The sequence below is a fragment of the Staurois parvus genome, unplaced genomic scaffold (assembly GCF_062004578.1).
Source record: "Staurois parvus isolate SC_StPar_1 unplaced genomic scaffold, SC_StPar_1.0 ptg000845l, whole genome shotgun sequence".
NCBI classification, from domain to species: domain Eukaryota; kingdom Metazoa; phylum Chordata; class Amphibia; order Anura; family Ranidae; genus Staurois; species Staurois parvus.
This window is the reverse complement of record NW_028318641.1, coordinates 200,454-216,979: the sequence shown is the minus strand read 5'-3', so window position 1 is coordinate 216,979 and position 16,526 is coordinate 200,454. Positions and strand designations below refer to the sequence as shown.

General features: G+C 43.0%; 1 protein-coding gene across 1 annotated transcript in view; it reads right to left on the bottom strand.

The window, feature by feature from the left end:
• Positions 1–16,526, bottom strand: part of PCSK6 (proprotein convertase subtilisin/kexin type 6) — a gene marked incomplete at its 5' end in the record, with an annotated part of 254,118 nt that overhangs the window by 58,132 nt on the left and 179,460 nt on the right. Inside the window, 2 exons of the mRNA XM_089655547.1 lie at positions 6,703–6,839; positions 8,554–8,742. Coding sequence (XP_089511673.1) covers positions 6,703–6,839; positions 8,554–8,742 — 326 coding nt within the window. The remainder of the gene's footprint in view (positions 1–6,702; positions 6,840–8,553; positions 8,743–16,526) is intronic.

Below are 16,526 nucleotides of genomic sequence, written 5' to 3'. Positions count from 1 at the left end.
CAAAGTCCCCGGCCATCTCCTCCGGCCGATGCCGGCATCCGGCTTCCGTGTTCCGGTCCCTGTGGCGTCGGGACGTATGGGCGGCAATTTGAAATTTTTTTAAAATGACTATTACATAGTAAAACATTGCTGTTTCAATGCATTTCACATACATTTTGTCCCGAGTGCTTTGTCCGGCGCCCTGCGTGCATTTTGACTGTTCTTTCTGCCTGGAAACTTAGAAAAGTCCATGGCGTCCAAAAAGCGTCCCTTTAGGTCAAAAGCGGTTTTAGACCGGCTAGAGAACAGCGATAGTAAATCAGAACCACTTGCAGAATTGAGTGATAATGATTCGTGGGGGAAATTCCTCATCAGACACTGAAAACGATTCTGCGACTTTACTCAGCGATGTGCGAATTTGTCTCTGTATTTCAAATTTCAGTGTTGTTTGATTATATTATTGAATTAAATTTATTATTATATTATTTTTTATGATTATTTATAAATTATAATTTATGATTTTGGGTTTCAAATTTTATCATACCCGGGATGTTTACTAGACTCTTGTTCGGGCAGATTTCAGTGAGTTATTCCTAAATATTACAGCCTACAATAAAAAAACAACATATTTCCATGCAAAAAAATGGTACCGCTTTCAGCACAAAAAATCGGAAATAATCAGACCGCCGAGGAGGTTAAGTAAACCGTTGTATGGCTCCAGTGTGCAGGAGATCAATAAGAACAATTCTTTTATTTATAGACCGTGAACCGCTCATGCAAGCCATTTACTCCTTTTTCTCGAAGCAAACTCCACTTGCTATAAAAAAGTCAAGCGACGTTCTCACTTTTAGCAACAGTTCATAAAGTTGTGGGCAAGCTGTGAAATGAACGTCTTTTTGCCTCAATGTTTTGTTTTTAGCGCAAAGCAAAATACGCTCCATGACTAATGCCGATTTCAGAGTCATGTTCTCACCCATCCCGTCCCGTTCCTCGCACACTGCCAGATGTTCACATATCGCCGTATGATCTGGGTTCAGCACGTGGGCTGACGCTCAACTTCCTATGCATGTTGGCCTCAGCTTCGCGCCCACCAAAGCGTACAGCTTGCGGTAAGCGGCCCCTGGGGGCCCAAGCTGTCTAAAACTATTTAGCTGATGTCAGGCTGGGTTCCTCCTCATTAAGTCATGTCAGCTCAGCGTGGCCCGGAGAGAGTAGAGGACGCGGTGCTAACATACCAAATCGGATTTCTGATCATCACTCAACTAGATTTATGGCCAAAAGGAAAACCAGTTCATATGTAATATCCTACTCTACACGTTTCATAGAACAGAATTCTTGGACGCTTTATATGTCAGAGGTCCCCAAACCTTTCAGTATGAGGTCCACATTTTATATTTTGCAAATATCTGCAGGTAGAAAAAAAATCAATTTTATAAATGAACATGTTTTACTTGGAACTTTTTTTTTATTGTAATCAGAATGATATGATTTAGAACAGAGAAAGAACTTCATTAAAGCAAAGAAATTCCAACTACGCTTTAGCTTTCCAGTGTCCTCCACTTACAACAGGGTCCCCATCAGAGTCCCCTTACACTGGGTGTTCCCATAGGGCCCCTTGCATCAGGGTGCCCATCAGAGTTACTGTTTACATCACGGTCCTCAGCAAAAATCCCTATTAATCCCAAAATGACATTAGAGTCCCCCCTAACATCAGATTACCCATCAAAATTCACCTTACAAAAGGTTCCCCAGAGTCTCCCCTTTCAGCAGAGTCCACCATCAAAGTGCCACCTTAGATCAGGATCCTCATCAAAGTCCCTCTTTACATCAAGGTCTACATCAGAGTCCCCCTTACATCGGGTGTTCCCTTAAGAGCCCCCCCTTACATCAGTGTACCCATCAGGAGTCTTACCCAGTGTCCCCCTTAAATCAGGGTATCCATTAGAAACACCCTACATAAGGGTTCCCAGAGTCCCTCTAACGTTCGGGTCACCATCATAGCACCCTTTACCTGACAGTCTCCCCTTTTAGCAGGGTCCCCATCAGAGTGCTCCCTTGGATCAGGGTCCCCATCAAAGTCCCTCCTTACATCAAGGTCTCCATCCGGGTCCCCCCTACCATCGGGGAACCCATCAAGAGACTATCAGCCCCCCCCCCCCTTACATTAGAGTCTTAATCAGGGTCTCAACTTACATAAGAAACCCCCTTACATGAGGGTCCCCAGAGCCCCCCTTTCATCAGGGTCTCCCCTTACGTCAGGGTCCCCATCAGAGTCCAACTTTACCTTACACAATTACAGCATGGCTGGGAGCATAGAGAGTCCAGGAGCATAGCAGAAGCATCAGGGGGGAGCAGGACTGGAAGGAGGCAATGCCATCCTGCATTGAATGCTGGGGCAAGCATATGATTTCTATAACACTGGCAGTCCTAGACACCAATGATAGCACAAGACAGCTAAGCCAGGAGAAACCTGTGCTGGAGACCAGAGGAGGGGGTTTGTGGTTGTTGGGGAGACCACAGGATTACCTGAAGACCTGTGCGAGCCAATGACCCTAGCTGAGAGCTGGATTTGGCCCGCTGGACGTAGTTTGCAGACCCCTGCGATGTGCCATTGAAAATTCGCCCCCCCCGGGCCGGATAAGGGGAGGGGGCAGTCAGGTGGCAAATCAAACTATTAGTTGAGTGGCAGTGTTTCTGGGTGAAGAGGAGGATTCATCTGAGGTGGTACACCAGAAGGGCTGGAGAGCTCTTCACAGGACAGACTTTCTTTTAGTCCACAGACTTAGATGCTAGGGATTTGTCCTCACAGTTCAGTACCCTTGGGCATCCCATAAACCCCTCAACCCCGTCCAAGTTTAATACCCCTTAATAATACTACAAAAACAAGCTCAAGGACTGTTTATTGTCTCCAGTGCGAAACGTGTGGAAGAAAATGCGTGTTGTCTGGCTGTGCAGAGCTGTAGGGGGACCCAAAAACTCAGCGACTCCTTGGGGGTACATCCTCATAAGTACAGGTTAGAGAAGGATCCTTTTGTGAAGTCCACAAGAACCTCCAACTTCACTTCTGCTGGTATGGTGTTGGCTGGGCATGGAACAGAATCAAACGCCACTCTAAATGAGCTGCCCAAAATGAGGCTACACTTTCTGATGTATTTACTAAGCAACAACTGCTTATACATTAGTCTGCCATTTTCCATGATCCAAGTCTAGGAAGGGTGCAATGTATTACCGTTCCCTGGTACTGTGTGCGGAACCAGATCCCGAGAGGCCAACACATCCAGCCTATCAGAATAGCCATTACTGTTATATAGAATGGTTTGTGAATTAGCAGGATCATCTAGTGCAGCCTCTCTCAACCTTTTCAACACAGAGGAACCCTTGAAATAACTTTCCGGTCTCAGGGAACCCCTGCTAAACATTACTATATCTACAACTCATGATATATCAGTGATGGTCAGTAGGAATAAAGCTTCTTACATTTTGGTCATAGGCAAGAATTTCCGCTTACATATAGCTAAAAAGATCAATAGTGTCAATGAGAACTTATCTGAGAGGCAGAAATTGCAAATTGCTGAAGGAACCCCCTAGGAACCACTGGAGGAGCCCTAGGGTTTCAAGGAACCCTCGTTGAGAAGCCCCGATATAGAGGATGGGGAGATTACTCCGTTTTGTGGTCAAAGCTTTTTTTTCCTACACTTATTGGTCGATGTACCCTCTGACGCCGAAATTCTTTGTGGATTGCTTAACTATTATTTTGCATATTTCTATCATCTAGTATTCCCATTACTGTGCTGACCATTACTTTAATTTCCTGCAGGCCAACATCCACAAGCTAACCAATGGATTTAACAGGCATTTCTTCCCGAAGGAAATGTCCAATATTCAGGAACTAATATAGAAAAAGCATGGGACTTTCCTAATGTCATACAAAACCTACATAGCACCCCCCCCCCCATTTAGGTTGCTGTTAGGTTTAGGCACATTTAGTTTTATGCTCCTCTGTGGCCCAAGGAGCAGGTTGATTGCTTTTGGCTGTTCTGTGTTTAACAGGCTGCAGGTTTCCTTACTCCTTGCTGCATTCCAGAACTCTTTGAGCAGTTCTGGGACATAGGACGTGGAGTAGGCAAATTTGCAGCCTGAATCTTTATGTTGTCTCAGCTAATCCCTGGTCAAGGTGGTGACCAGCAAGGGGTTGAGGGGATAAATAGTCTTGGGCCTAGAACAGCAGGGTCCTTTGCTTGGAGGGGCAGTCTGCCCTCCTGGACCATGCAGTGGAGCTACAGGTGGTTCAAAGCAGTCCCAGCTCAAGGATAGCTGCGGGGCCAATTTCCAAAGCTAGAACAGTCTGGAATAAAGTGAACAAATGATCTGGCTGGGAGGCTCATGGTACAGGGTCTGGCTGATACTGGCATTCATGTATACAGGGTCACAGTGAGTAGAGGTCTAAGAGAGATCTTGGAGAAGCTGACGATGTTCTCTTGAAAGAGAAAGTTCCAAATTTTTTTGTTGCTGGCTGAGGGCTGTTTTCAGTGTGGGATACCGCTGAAGCTGTATGTCCACATCCTATTATCACAGAGGTCAATTTGGAAGACATTAGTTCTATTAGAGAGAGTATCCTCAGTTCAAGTTGCACTAGTTCTGGAGTATCCCAAGTCTCACCCCAACCCCCCATCCCAGTTTTTCCACCAATAAACCCCCCTAAATATGTTTGAGTGGAGAGACTAAAAAACTGCTGTGTGCCTGGCTGCCGTGCATCCAATATGGAAAATAACCTGGTTCAAACAGCAGGACCAGCTTCGGGTTTGTGCTACACCAGCAACATAAGATATAAAATAAAATATAATTTTATTACAGATATTAAGATTTCATAATAAAAATAGTGTACACCAACATAGTTTCATCAAAAAGAAATGACTCAAAGCAAATGAAAAGACTGATGACTTGTCCTTCTAGATTCACACCTTTTCATATGTCATACATCCTTCGTAATTCAAATTTGTCATACAAGCTTGATTATGGACCAAGTTAAGACTTAATGCAATTTTCCGAAGAGCTTCACCAGGGGTATACTGTAGAGCAGGGGTCTCCAAATGTTTCAAACAAAGGGCCAGTTTACTGCCCTTTAGACTTTAGGGGGGCTGGATTGTGGCCAGTGGGAGTAGAAAATGCCCTGGCGTCAGTGGGAGGAACAGGGCCCCGTCCTTGGGGGTCAGTGGGAGGAACAGGGCCCCGTCCTTGGGGGTCAGTGGGAGGAACAGGGCCCCGTCCTTGGGGGTCAGTGGGAGGAACAGGGCCCCGTCCTTGGGGGTCAGTGGGAGGAACAGGGCCCCGTCCTTGGGGGTCAGTGGGAGGAACAGGGCCCCGTCCTTGGGGGTCAGTGGGAGGAACAGGGCCCCGTCGCTGGGGGTCAGTGGGAGGAACAGGGCCCCGTCGCTGGGGGTCCGTGGGAGGAACAGGGCCCCGTCGCTGGGGGTCCGTGGGAGGAACAGCGCCCCGTCGCTGGGGGTCCGTGGGAGGAACAGCGCCCCGTCCTTGGGGGTCAGTGGGAGGAACAGCGCCCCGTCCTTGGGGGTCAGTGGGAGGAACAGCGCCCCGTCCTTGGGGGCCAGTGGGAGGAACAGCGCCCCGTCCTTGGGGGCCAGTGGGAGGAACAGCGCCCCGTCCTTGGGGGCCAGTGGGAGGAACAGCACCCCGTCGTTGGGGGCCAGTGGGAGGAACAGCGCCCCGTTGTTGGGGGCCAGTGGGAGGAACAGCGCCCCGTCGTTGGGGGTCAGTGGGAGGAACAGTGCCCCGTCGTTGGGGGTCAGTGGGAGGAACAGTGCCCCGTCGTTGGGGGTCAGTGGGAGGAACAGTGCCCCCTCGGTGTCAGTGGAATGAATCGTGCCCCATTGTTGGTGTCAGTGGATGGAATAGTGCCCCATTGTTGGTGTCAGTGGGAGGAATGGCTTCCCATCGTTGGTGTCAATGGAAGGAATAGTGCTTCACATCAGTGGACGGGAAAGTGCCCCAAGGGTTTGGATAAAAGCAAGCAAAGGGCCACATCCGGCCCGCAGGGCAGCAGTTTGAAGATTCCTGCTGTATTGGCATGGATATTATAAAAAAAAAAAAAAAAAAAAAAAAACTTTTGCAGACCAACAGAAGTCAAACAAATGGTTTATCTCACAATATAAATCAAATCAAGGGGGAGAACATCGTTAGCAGCAGCAAGTATTTTACTAGCATGTCCTGATGTAATGTCCTCCTGTACCACCTGCGAAACGCACTGAGTTTTGATTTGGTCTCTATTTAAGCTTGTATGACAAAGTTGAATTAAGAAGGAACTTATGTGACAAACTGAGAATCTAGAAGGACAAGTTATTCAAAGGATTCTCTTATATGTTATGAGTCATGCCTTATGGTGTAAGTATGTTGGAGTACTCTACTTTATTATGAAGTTTTAACAATATTTGTCATCTAAAGTTTATAGAATATTTTGTGCTGCTGGTTTTGGATGGCACTAGGAGAATCCCATACTTTTTCTATATTTGATTCTAGGTGAAGAGATGAGGCGCTATCACCTACCCTTCAATCCTTAAGAAATGTCCAGTATGACTGAGAATTCGAAACTGACCAAGGACCTGCCAAAATGGAGTTAACATTTGCACACACAACCATGTATACTTTATAAAATCATTACAATTGGTTGTTATTTCAGTCACTGACAGTTACATATTGCACAGTTACCTTGAGTCTCTGGATTGCGCAACTGGGATGGGATGTCATGAATTTCCAGCATCCATTCACCTTCCGCTTTTTCTCCCCAGCAATGGACGGTCATAAACTCCCAGTTCTTAAATCCTTCATTGGAGTAATCAAATGTCCTGGAAAACAGATCAGCTGTTAATTTGGTGAAAACTAATCATAACCCATGTTCACCAACCTATTCACAATTTAAAGGTTCTGAGTCAATGATAACTTTACAGTACATTCTTGGGTGACCAAAATACTGTAAAATGGTCATTAGTGGAAGTTGAGACTGCACTTTATACTGTGCAAGTGCATGGTTCAACCAACAATTGTAGGGTTCTGATATGAGAAATTGAGGATGCACCAATAAGTGGGTATGAGATATTTAAAGTGTTATTAAACCCCAATTTAAATAAGTCTCAGTGCTGCAGACTTTGGGACCCACCAAGTTTCTCATGTCTGCTTTTCTTCTCAAGCCCGTGGTTGCTTACAGTTCCTTCTCTCCAGTTGCCCCTTCTCTGGTTGCAGTCTTCAAGGTGGCTCCAACCCCTTACAGGGACCCATAGAGCCACCTTTACATGCATGCTACCAGCTGAGCAATGTAGTTAGAACGGCTCCCTGCAAAAAAAGGCCAGCGAGGGCCCCCTGCAGAAAAGCCAGCGAGGGCCCCCTGCAGAAAAGCCAGCGAGGGCCCCCTGCAGAAAAGCCAGCGAGGGCCCCCTGCAGAAAAGCCAGCGAGGGCCCCCTGCAGAAAAGCCAGCGAGGGCCCCCTGCAGAAAAGCCAGCGAGGGCCCCCTGCAAAAAAAAGCCAGCGAGGGCCCCCTGCAGAAAAGACAGCAAGGGCCCCCCCTGCAGAAAAGACAGCAAGGGCCCCCCCTGCAGAAAAGACAGCAAGGGCCCCCCCTGCAGAAAAGACAGCAAGGGCCCCCCCTGCAGAAAAGACAGCAAGGGCCCCCCCTGCAGAAAAGACAGCAAGGGCCCCCCCTGCAGAAAAGACAGCAAGGGCCCCCCCTGCAGAAAAGACAGCAAGGGCCCCCCCTGCAGAAAAGACAGCAAGGGCCCCCCCTGCAGAAAAGACAGCAAGGGCCCCCCCTGCAGAAAAGACAGCAAGGGCCCCCCCTGCAGAAAAGACAGCAAGGGCCCCCCCTGCAGAAAAGACAGCAAGGGCCCCCCCTGCAGAAAAGACAGCAAGGGCCCCCCCTGCAGAAAAGACAGCAACGGCCCCCCCTGCAGAAAAGACAGCAACGGCCCACTGCAGGCTCCACTACCTGGAAGCTTAGTAAAAAGACACCTAGAGTTGGTGAGAATGCAGAGTGGAGACTGTACCTGCTGGGGCGCACACACAGTCATTGTAATGGGGACTGTTTTACGGCTTGATTATAGTGCATTTAATAAAAAAAAGAATACGGCTTTAACTCTTTGTGGTGACTGTGCGATTGCAGTTTGTGTTGCAGGTTAGTGTGTGTTGCGTTAAGGCAGCCAATTCAAAACAAATGGTCTAGTGATGCCCCCCAAGGAACTGAAAATCGCACAAGACCCTTTTTTGTAATGCAGTCCACGGCTATGCATCACTGCGTTTTGCGGAGTGCTACAACGTAGGTGCATTACCATTCAAAATGAACAGCACCACAATGCAGCAATGCAAGTTATGTGCATCACTGTGCGTTGCAATAAAGCGTTAGAGCTACAAGAAGGCAAAATATGTGTCCCTATGGAAGAGCCTCGCTCCATTTCCTATCCCAGCAAATACAGAAAGCCCAATCTTCCTAAAACATACATGGAAATCCTTCCCCGCTCTATTCCGAACGTTGGGTTGTAGCCGGCTTCATCTGGAACTTTGTGTCTTACCGTCTTGCTAACAGCTGGGACTTTGTCCCCGATGGAGAAATTAGGTTGATTTGCAGGTCTCCCCTTCGCGGGTGTGATATGGTGACTCTGACAACAACATGCTCCAGGTATGCCACGTGCTGGCCACTGTTATCTGCACATGCGTTGGTCTGGGTTGTAGTGCGAATCAGCTGGTCAGCTCTGATGAACCTGTACAAAGGTAGAACACAGGAGAATGGCTTCCACAGGAGAAACAATGAAAATTTACAACATTTTATTTGGAGAAAAACACCCACAGAAAAAAAATGATATGCAATAGTACAAGCTTTTCATACAATGCGCAATCAATAACACATGAAGTGTCCAAAACACAGAACGTGTATATTTTTTTAATCCAAAAAATACCACTCCTAATATTAGTGATAATTAGAGGCACATTCAGGGGCGGACTGACCATTTGGATACTCTGGCACTGCCCGAGGGCCCGGGGTCAGTAGGGGGCCCCATGAGATGCCCCGGTACCTTTTTCATAGGCTTTTTTGAGTTTGGGCAAGGACACAGGGGCCCCATGATCCCCTATTGCCCGGGGGCCCCATGAGTTGTCAGTCCACCCCTGGGCACATTGTATATATGTGTCACACTAATTCCTTATTATTCATTTATTTTTTTTAGACGATTTTTATTTATTATTGATTACACTGGACTTATATTTTACGGTGTTTTGTAGGCACTCTTATAACATATACAATTTTTATGTTTATTTTTTAGTCACATATAATTTATGTCACTTAATATTTGTGTAAATAAGTTTGCACATAGAGACCATCAAATGGAATTAGTATGACACATATATACAATGCGCCGCTAATTATCACTAATATTAGGAGTGGTATTTTTTGGATTAAGTTTTACATAGTAATTTAAAGTGGCAGCTGATTTGATATATTGAATATTTAAAAGCATCAATTGGCGCGGCTTAGTGATTAACCTACTTTAACCATTTGATGCCCGGTCTATAGCCGTTTGGCGGCCGCAAAAATGCTCCAGCTTTCCGGGTGCACGCCATTTGGCGTGCTCCCGCACATGCGCAGTTCGCGCGGTTGCAGAGCCGCGGAGCGATCTGTCACCGGCCATGTACCTCGGACACGGCCGACAGATCTGAGTACCGGCCCCGCTGCCAGTACCATGTGACTTGCTGTGACCAATCACAGCAGGTCACATGAGAGTTGTATACAATGGATGGCTTCATTCATGCCATCCATTGTATACTAGTGCCTAGGTGTGAATGGTCACAGCAGATCACATGCACATGTCATGTGATTAGCTGTGGCCAAATCACAGCTAAGCACGAAAAAAAAAAAACCTGAATGAATCGATGTCATTCAGGTAAATGCTTGCTTATAGCAAAGTAATTCTTTGCTATAAGCAAGTTGTGTAAAAAAAAAAAAAAAAAATACTGATCACTTCCCCAAAGTAGTACAATGTTACTATGGTAACATTGTACTACTTTGGTCATAGTAAAACATGAAAAAAATCTTAAAAAAAATAAAACAATTTAATAAAAAATAAAAAAAAAATATATAAAAAAAATATATATTTTTTTTTCATACTGTCACCAGTCAGTGTCCCTGTTCACCGCCATGCCAGTTATATGATGACGCTGTACTGCACAGGTGACAGTATGTAAAAAAAAAAAATTGTGAAAATATTTTTTTTAATTTTTTCATTTTCCGAAAAATGACAAAAAAAATACAACTTCAAAAAACTCGCCATTCCTCTTATGAAGTACGTTGGACTGTCTACTCTGCAAAAAGTGGTCATTTGGGGGATATCTGTACTGTCCTGACATTTGGGGGATATCTGTACTGTCCTGACATTTGGGGGATATCTGTACTGTTCTGACATTTGGGGGATATCTGTACTGTTCTGACATTTGGGGGATATCTGTACTATTCTGACATTTGGGGGATATCTGTACTATTCTGACATTTGGGGGATATCTGTACTGTTCTGACATTTGGGGGATATCTGTACTGTTCTGACATTTGGGGGATATCTGTACTGTTCTGACATTCTTGGACCTCAAGAAATTAGATTGGCTGTCAGTACTTCAGGATTGATCAATATTCAGATCTATACCATAGTTTGTGAACTCTATAACTTTCCTACAAACATACATCCTAATTTGAGTTATTTTCACCAAAGACATGTAGCAGAATACATCTCGGCCTAAATTTATGAAAAACAATTATTTATTTGTAAACTTTTATAACAAAAACAAAGAAAAACGTGTTTTTTTTTCAACATTTTTGGCCTTTTTTTGTTAATTTAGCAAAAAATAAAATCCCCCACAGTGATTAAATATCACCAAAAGAAAGCTCTAGTTGTGTGAAGAAAATGATAAAATTTTAGTTTGGGTACAGTGTTGTATGACCGCGCAATTGTCATTCAAAGTGTGAGAGCGCTGAAACGTGAAAAATGGCCTGGGCAGGAAGGGGGAAAATTGCCCGGCATTGAAATGGTTAAGAATCAGTCTATAAAATAACTGGCATGTGTATATTGTATAACGCAGCATTATGGGGCTTATTTATAAAAAAAAAAATTACAGCCAGTAAATCTGCATGTACATTACATCTGTTCTGCGCAAAGTGGACAAAAATGAATGTTATTTAACCACTTGTCCTCCAGACGACTCCTCCCCCCTTTCTGACCAGGCCATTTTGTTCATGTTATGGCGCTGCATTACTGTAACTGACAATTGCGCGGTCATGCAATGCTGCACCCAAATGAAATCGATGTCCTTTTTCCCACAAATAGAGCTTTCTTTCGGTGGTATTTTGCTCACCTCTGCTTTTTTAATTTTTTTGCGCTATTAAAAAAGAAAAAAAAAAAAAGGACCAACAATTTTGAAAAAAAAGAACAATATTTTTAAGTAAAAAAAAGATAAAAAAAATCAAAATTCGTCATAAATTTAGGCCAAAATGTATCCTGCTCCATGTCTTTGATAAAAAAAATTCCCAATGCGTGTAAATTAATTGGTTTACGTGAAAGTTATAGCGTTTACAAATGGCGGCACAGATACTGGAAATTTTTTTTGCTAGTAATGGCGGTAGTCAGCAACTTATACCGGGACTGTGGCATTCTGGCACTGGGGGGAGAACTGTCACTGACATCCCCAATGACACCAATACAGTGATCAGTGTTAATAAAAAGCACTGACACTGTACTAATGGCACTGGGCAGGAAGGGGTTAACATCTGGGGCGATCAAACGGTTAACTGTATGCTGGGTGTGTTTCACTGTAAGCACACTGCTTTGTATGGCTCTGCTATGCAGAGCCATACAAAGTAGTGTGCAGGAACTGACGGGGAGAGATCTGTATTGTTTACATACAGGTCTCTCTCCTGCCGGTGATAGATGGCGATCGCTGGGTGTCGGCAGGGAGTCACCACCCAGGACTCGGTGACCTACAGGTGAGGCTGCAAATGGCAACAAGCACGCCCCCTACCCAGAAATGCAAATCACGTGTGTGTGTGATTTTGCGCACCCCTGCCACCCTGTAGCAGTATTTCTGCTATAGGGAGGCGGGAAAGTTGTTAAGCTTTTTTTTTTTAGTAGTAAAATGCTACATTATGGCCAACAGATGGAGCTGAAGAGCATGGGCAATAGAAATATCTTTGTAAGAAGAGATACAAAGTAACAATTCTAGAGAACACTAGAGGGAAGATCGCACATTCAACAGCGCTGTCACTAATAGACATGTGCAGTTCATTTAGTTTCGAATTGAAATTCAGATGAATTTTCTGTTATTCGGAGATTCGGATGTATCTGAATTCTGAATTACAATAGTAACGAATTTAAAAGAATCTGAAATAACGAAATGACACTCGGACGAAATTTGAATTCGAAAAACACATTCAAATTTGAAAACCAATTTGAAAACCAATTTGAAAACAAGAATACAATAAAATAGAACAGAAATTAAAGAAATAAAGAATTTGAACAGAATACATTCAAACAAAATAATATAAAAGAATAGAATAGTTTAGAAAAGACAAATACTTTACAAAAAATTGGGAGCTGCGCTATGGTGGAGTAGTGATCAACAAAGGCACTGTGAAAATTTTGCTGAAACAAATTGCCAATATGGTCACGCAACTCTTCACATAGCCCATATACCATCAAAATCACATACGGATTGTGGATTATGATGTTAGAATTGTTTTTGAATCCATTAGAATCCTGTTCAAATCCTTTTCAAATCTGTTCAAATCCTTTTCAAATCTGTTCAAATCCTTTTCAAATCTGTTCAAATCCTTTTCAAATCTGTTCAAATCCTTTTCAAATCTGTTCAAATCCTTTTCAAATCTGTTCAAATCCTTTTCAAATCTGTTCAAATCCTTTTCAAATCTGTTCAAATCCTTTTCAAATCTGTTCAAATCCTTTTCAAATCTGTTCAAATCCTTTTCAAATCTGTTCAAATCCTTTTCAAATCTGTTCAAATCCTTTTCAAATCTGTTCAAATCCTTTTCAAATCTGTTCAAATCCTTTTCAAATCTGTTCAAATCCTTTTCAAATCTGTTCAAATCCTTTTCAAATCTGTTCAAATCCTTTTCAAATCTGTTCAAATCCTTTTCAAATCTGTTCAAATCCTTTTCAAATCTGTTCAAATCCTTTTCAAATCTGTTCAAATTATTTTCAAATCTAGTAAAATTATTTTCAAATCCGTGTGAAATTTAGAATTTGGTTAAATTTGAATAAATGAAACAAATTCCGAAAAACAAACTGATCGAACGCAACAAAATCCGTAAAATAAATCGAAAGGAAATAGAACAATTTTTTTCATTTTGCACATCTAGTCACTAATGCCAGGTCCAGTCCAGGGGTGGTGCAGCATTTTTGTGTTGTTACCAAGCATGCGCCAAGTATTGGTGTCCCAAAGACTCTATCGCCCAAGGGTTGACATTCAAATGTAGACCAAAGCCATCCATGACAGACACCCAGCAGGATGCATGTCCAGAGTAGACCCGCCCTTTACTATTCAATCGGTTCAATGATTGGGCACACTTGTTGCACAGATTAAGGCTGGCCAAACATTATACAATTTTCTTGAGATTTTTGGTTTAGATTTACCAAAAACCATATAATAGGAGGTCAAAACTAACAACACTTTCAATTGTATCCAATTAGGCAGGCTCTTGTACTACATAGTAGAAGGTAAATCTGAAGGAAATTGGGTAGACAATTATATAGTGTATGACCAGCCTATCTATTAAAGGAACCTTCGGACAAACCTTGCAGTAGTAATCAGAGTGGTTGACTAGTTAAAGGAGAAGTACAGGCAAAGCTCTTTTGGCTGTACTTCTCCCGTGGATCACAGGAGTGCAGTTCGTTCTGCACTCCTGCGACCCGTTTTTAGCCGAGAGTGGGCTGAAGTTGGCAGTTGGCTGACGTCTCCCAGCTGGTCCAGTCTGAGGAAAGATCCTGACTTTAAAATCGGGATCCACCCCAGAGCCTGGACTAGCATCTGGCTCAGCCTCTCTATGATCTACTGAGAGTCTGAGTCAGCCACTACCTCCCCCTCCACAGCCCAGCACTATAGTAAGCGTGGAGGAAAGGGAGTGGGGGCAGAGCAGAGAGCGGAGCAGTCACCGCTCTCTGCTCACAGAGGCTGTCAGAACTCAGCGATCAGCAGACATATGATCGACGAGTTCTCACCATTAGAGCTGTCAGGGGACCAATACTGCATCCACCTAGGTAACTAGGATTTAAAAAAAAAAAAAAACAAAGAAAAAAAAACAAACAAAAAAAAACCATACTTCTCTTTTAACCGCTTCCAGTCCGGACACTTTCCCCCCCTTCCTGTCCAGGCCAATTTTCGGCTTTCAGCGCCATCACACTTTGAATGACAATTGCGCTGTCATGCAACTCTGTACCCATATGAATTTTTTAGCATTTTTTGAGACAGATAAAGCTTTATTTTGGTGGTATTTATTCACCGCTGGGATTTTTATTTTTTTTGCTATATAAATGAAAAAGTCCAACAATTTTGAAAAAAAAAGTGTTTCTTATAAAATTTTGCAAATAATCTTTCTTCATAAATATTGGCCAAAAGTCATTCAGTTATCTTTTTAGTAAAAACAAAATAACCCAAATTCGTTTATAACCAAAAATTATAATTAAAAAAAATTCTTACATTTTTATTTAATTTATGTTTTTTTTTTTCTTTACATACGGTCACCGTAGCAGTAAAGTGTCACCATGGTAACACTGTACTACTTGTGGGGGGCGATGAAGATTTTTTTTTTTTTTTACACTGATTGCTTTTACACCCATAAAGGCTGTAAAAGCAATCATTTCTCCATCTCTCTGGCTGCATTCTTGCAGCCATTGAGAAATACTGTGTGAGCTGTGATTGGTCACAGCTTGTCACATGGTACAAGGCTGTTGTGAATATCCTTGCACCATGTGACCATCTGTGATCATTCACAGATTTCACACGTAGTAAGCAACGATGTCAGAAGTGACATCTTGCTTACTACTCTGCATGTGACCACCGATTGGCCAATCAGTGACCACATGCTCGGGACCTCACACAGAGGTCCCGTACGACGATCGGTGTAACACTTTGTTCGAAGGACACAGCGGGCACCGGATTACGGTAATATGTAATATTCTCATTTTCTGAGATTGTGGATTTGGGGTTTTCATGAGCTGTAAGCCATAATCATCACAATGATGACAAATCACGGCTTGAACTATCTTGCTTTGCATGTAATGAGTCTTATATATTATACACAATACTCTGACTATAATCCCCTTCAGAAGAGTAAAGCTTTCACCCTTGAAAGTATAAATCACACAAAACACCTTTTCTTTTCACACCCAGTGTGCAGTCCCTTAGGAAGAAGTAGGAAGTGACGAAACACGTCAGGGTCGTGACGTCAGACGCAATACCGGAAGGAGCGGCGCGGCCATCTTTTTTTCTGATTTTGGCTGTGTCTGTACTGGAAGATGGACAGTTCCTTTTTCTAATGTAAGATGCTAATAAAATGTATGTATTACCTTTATATACTACACTGAGTTATCCTTTCTACCTTATGAGGAACGGAAGAGATTGAAAGCGGATACATCTACAGAGAGGAAGGGAATATCACCTTGGAGTGTTTATATTGCTGGTAACAACAGAGAGAGGGTAATTGTATGTTATCCTACTAAAGTGTGGAACCACCGGTTTGAACACAATTTCATAGAGTGTGTTTTTTGATGTGATTTGTTTTATCACGAGTGGAAAAGTCACAGATTGATTACGATTCATTTTATAATGAAGTTTTGGTTATTTCACTGAGTGCGGTGTAATTTTTGATCACTTTTTATAGGAGTGCATTATATATATATTTTTTTTATTAGCAAATTTGTATGTATTCTTTACAACTAAGGGTAATGCACTATATGTAGTTTCCCTTATTTTGAGGTATTCGGGATACCTCAAAATTTGGAAGATGGAAAACTGAATTTTTGGACTATTTGTGTTGTGGACCTTTTTAGGACTTACTTCGGATATTTATTGCATACTGGGTGTGAAAAGAAAAGGTGTTTTGTGTGTATCTCATATATTAGTTTCACCTTTTAACCACTTGCCTACCAGGCACTTATACCCCCTTCCTTACCAGGCCAATTTTCAGCTTTCAGCGCTGCCGCACTTTGATTGACAATTGCGCGGTCATGCAACATTGTACCCATATGAAATTTTGATCATTTTTTTCTCACAAATAGAGCTTTCTTTTGGTGGTATTTAATCGCCACTGGGCGCTTTACTTTTTGCGCTATAAAAAAAAAAAGTGCAAAAAATTTGGAAAAAAAAAAGTTTCTTTGTTTCTATTATAAAATTTTTCAAACAGGTATTTTTTCTCCTTCACTGATGTACGTTGATGAGGCGGCACTGATGGGCACTGATAGGCAGCACTAAAGGGCACTGATAGGTAGTACTAATG